This window comes from Cryptomeria japonica, chromosome 6 (genome assembly GCF_030272615.1).
Source record: "Cryptomeria japonica chromosome 6, Sugi_1.0, whole genome shotgun sequence".
Taxonomy (NCBI): Eukaryota; Viridiplantae; Streptophyta; class Pinopsida; order Cupressales; family Cupressaceae; genus Cryptomeria; species Cryptomeria japonica.
Genome location: NC_081410.1, coordinates 450,950,089 through 450,953,769, shown reverse-complemented (window position 1 = coordinate 450,953,769; position 3,681 = coordinate 450,950,089). Strand labels below are relative to the sequence as shown.

The 3,681-nt window shown below is 38.4% G+C and overlaps 1 protein-coding gene across 1 annotated transcript; it reads right to left on the bottom strand.

The window, feature by feature from the left end:
- Positions 1-383: 383 nt before the first annotated feature.
- LOC131037583 (cytochrome P450 94A1-like) lies at positions 384-2,308 on the bottom strand. Its single transcript, XM_059207418.1, has one exon. It carries the CDS (start codon positions 2,096-2,098, stop codon positions 665-667), a length of 1,434 nt encoding a protein of 477 aa, XP_059063401.1. The 5' UTR covers positions 2,099-2,308; the 3' UTR covers positions 384-664.
- Between the last annotated feature and the right edge of the window lie 1,373 nt (positions 2,309-3,681).

The following is a 3,681-nucleotide window of genomic DNA, read 5'->3' as shown; positions in this document are numbered from 1 at the left end:
TTTTAGGCAGGAGGCCAGAGCCTCACTAAAACAAAGCATGTTTTCCATTGCTAGTGTTATGAGTGTTGCATTCTGTAGTGCCTTAGGGACAGAGTTTTTACTCTGCATCTGCGATTCTGCATCCCTGTAGTTTCCTGTAGTTCTATGGCATTTTGCTGCGTAAGTATTTTTCAGTCGAATGGACTCTCTACACTGACTTGGATGCTTGCTGTTCTTTTTATTAAAGTAGATATGCTTTCGTTCATTGGGAAGATCTTAAAATGAGTGCAGCCATTAACTGATGGTCAAGCAAACATGAACTAATTTTAAAGTGAATATCAACTGTACCAATTCATAGACTAATTTGAGTGCTATACAGCCACTAACTGATGTTTAAGCAATCATGAACTAATGTTGAATGGAATATTAACCATAGCAATTCAAAGACTTTAATAAGTGGAATCAGACTACTACATATATACGATACAATGAACTTGCGAAAAACACTTGGCAAATGAAAGCCAGAGCTAGGGTTTCAAACGCCTTTCAGATGTTCCCGTTTCTCAACACGTACAGGAAGGCCTATCTCCATTTTTGCAGTCAGTGTGGCAACGAACTTGGGTTTGAAATCAGGATCAACCTTGAATTTAAACTCTCTCAGCACACTGGCAGCGATGGATTTCATCTAAATAAACGCCATTTCCTTCCCTAAGCATATTCGCGGCCCGGCCTGGAACACTGGGTATTTGAAAACATTCTCCGTCACAACTAAAAGTGATCCATTTTCATCCTGCTTCAGCCATCTCTCCGGCTTGAATTCCAAACAGTCGGTGCCCCAAATGCTCTCCATCCTTCCCATAGCGTAAGGGTGGTAAACCACTCGCACCCCCTTGCCCACCACTGTCCCGTCAGGCAGGACATCATCTTGCAAGGCCTCTTTTGCATCAGACGGAACAGGCGGATACAGTCGCATGGTTTCACAGATAGAGGCGTGCAGATACTTCATATTTTTCAATTCCTCAAAAGAGAAAACCGTTTCCGCCTCCTGTTTCCCTGCTCCTCTTGCAGCTATAACACTCGCTATCTCCAGATTTATACGCTGTTCGACCTCAGGATGACAAGACAACAGCCAGAAAAACCATGTAAGGGCAGCAGAGGACGTGTCTTTGCCCGCCAAGATAAAGCTTATCACAATATCTCTCAGAAAATCATTATATGAACCCTGGTCTTCGACACCGGTAGCGCTCCGGTCGAGTGATAGAAATCTGGACAAGAGATCCTGATGCGTTGGCCCGGAGGAGAGGGAAATTTCTGCCTTCCTTGTCTGGATAACCTTCTGTGCAAACTCGCGTATGGTCCGGATTGCTTGGCTTAAGCGCTTCTCGGTACCCACATTTAGCACACGCTTTACTTTCCACAGGATCTGCAGGGGAGCCGCGAAGCGCTGGTAACTCAAATGCGTAGCGAGATCAAAGGCGTCTGCAAACTGGGAAACAGGAAGCGAAATATCAAGGCAAGCAGGGTCTGTGCCGAAGGCCACTTTACAGATATTATCAAAGGCAAATCTCGTCAACACATCCTGAATATCCAGCCGAGTTCCCTCTTCTCCAGAGGCTTTTCTGAGCAGCGGCAGAAGGCGATGGGTAATTTCCCCCTGCACGACCTCTGTTATGAAATCTCGCAACGACCTCGTGTTGAACTCGAAAGAGGCGACCTTTCTCTGCAATTTCCAGTGTTCGCCGTCCACATTAATGATCCCTGTGCCGAGTAAATCGTGCAAGATGCTTGAGAAGAAGTCGCCTTTGGGATAATTTTCAAATCGGGTTTTCAGCAAATGCTCTATGTTGGCCGGATTGGCGGTGGCAATAACCTTTCTCGTTCCCGGACGCTCAATCGTGATAGTTTGGGAAGGAGCCTTGCTCAGTTGCTCTGTAAACCAATCCGGCAGCCGTCTTCTGTTCTTCCAGAAGGAAAAAAATGAGCCCACTATTGGGTACGAAGGCACTGTAGTAGCCTTTTCATTACTCCTTGCAGACACTAGAACGTATAAAGTGAAAGCCAAAACCAAACCAATGAGAGGAAAGGGAAGGCCACTGACAATATCCCAAGATCCTTCCATGCTTTAGCTATTTTTGTGTGTGGTTCTGAATATCTGTAGAATTAACTCCTGTGAGAATTGCCTGAAGTTGAACAAATTTCAGTCAGAAATATTGTAGGGGACGGTGGGCATGCACATGTAGCGCTATGGAATTGCGCAGTTCAGAAGACATCAAGTGTTTGGCATGGGTGAAAGTTCTCAGAACTACGGGAGAGAGAGTCCCATTACCCAGCAACCACCTCTGGAATACTAGAAAACCTTTTTAGTCAAGTTCAAATTTGTGAATTTTAGAAGCATTCCATTTGTCTTATTAAATTATTTCATTCGCTTTCAAGGATCCAATTTTCCATCAATACATCTGTAATCACATAAATCTGTTTACTTAATTAAATGAATATTTAATATTTATTTGATTATTTAACCATCAATTAATAATTAATTAAATTAATATATTTAATTAATTCATCTTAACCCTTTTCTCCTATTAATTTAATAACTTATTCAATTTATTTGATTTAATTCACTTAACAAATTTAAACCATTAATTAAATAAATAAATCATATTTATTTAATTAAATATTCTTTCACATTTAAATAAATTAATATTTATTTAAATCTCCCAAAATCCCACCTCTCACATTTAAATAAATTAACATTTATTTAAATCTCCCAAAATCCCACCTCTCACATTTAAATAAATTAACATTTATTTAAATCACCTTTATCCTCCACCCACTTGTATTTTCCTACAAATGCAAGTTGCACAACTATTTTAAATAAATCATTTATTTAAATCGTCTTTATCCTCCACCCACTTGTATTTTCCTACAAATGCAAGTTGCACAACTATTTTAAATAAATCATTTATTTAAATCACCTTTATCCTCCACCCATTTGCATTTTCCTACAAATGCAAGTTGCACAACTATTTTAAATAAATTATTTATTTAAAATCCTATTTATCCTCACCCACTTGAAACCTTTAATGGTTTTCCTTAAAGTCTTCAAATTTAATGACTTCCCTTAAAGTCTTCTTAAGACTTTAATGGTTTCCCTTAAAGTCTTCAAACTTAATGGCTTCCTTCTAGAGTCTGAAACATTTAATGGTTTCTCTTAAAGTCTTCAAACTTAATGGCTTCCCTTAAAGTCTTAGAAGACTTTAATGGTTTCCTTTAAAGTCTTCAAACTTAATGGCTTCCTTCTAGAGTCTTCTTAAGCCTTTAAAAGTTTCCCTTAAATTCTTCAAGCATTTAATGCTTTATCTTCCTTTTTCTCATTTAAATAAATTAATATTTATTTGAAATACAAATTACACCATTTAATTGAAATAAATGATTTTATTTTAATTGAAAATACCAAAATTCTTTCCACTTGCATTTTCCTACAAAATCCACTTGCATGCCTAAACCCTTCTAGATTCTTCTAAACCCTTCCTAGTTAACCTAATCCATCCCCTAAATATTGTCACATTCCTAAGCAAATTGGAGTCACTTCTCAAAGACTCCAAAATCTTTGAAAAACAATTAATTCTTTGTGTGTTCATCAAATTAACCTCTAAAGTCTTCCAAACCACTTATGGCTCTTACATGACCATTAATAGTTAA

Coding starts and splice junctions, on each gene's coding strand:
- LOC131037583 (XM_059207418.1), bottom strand. CDS start 2,098: ATGGAAGGATCTTGGGATATTGTCAGTGGCCTTCCCTTTCCTCTCATT.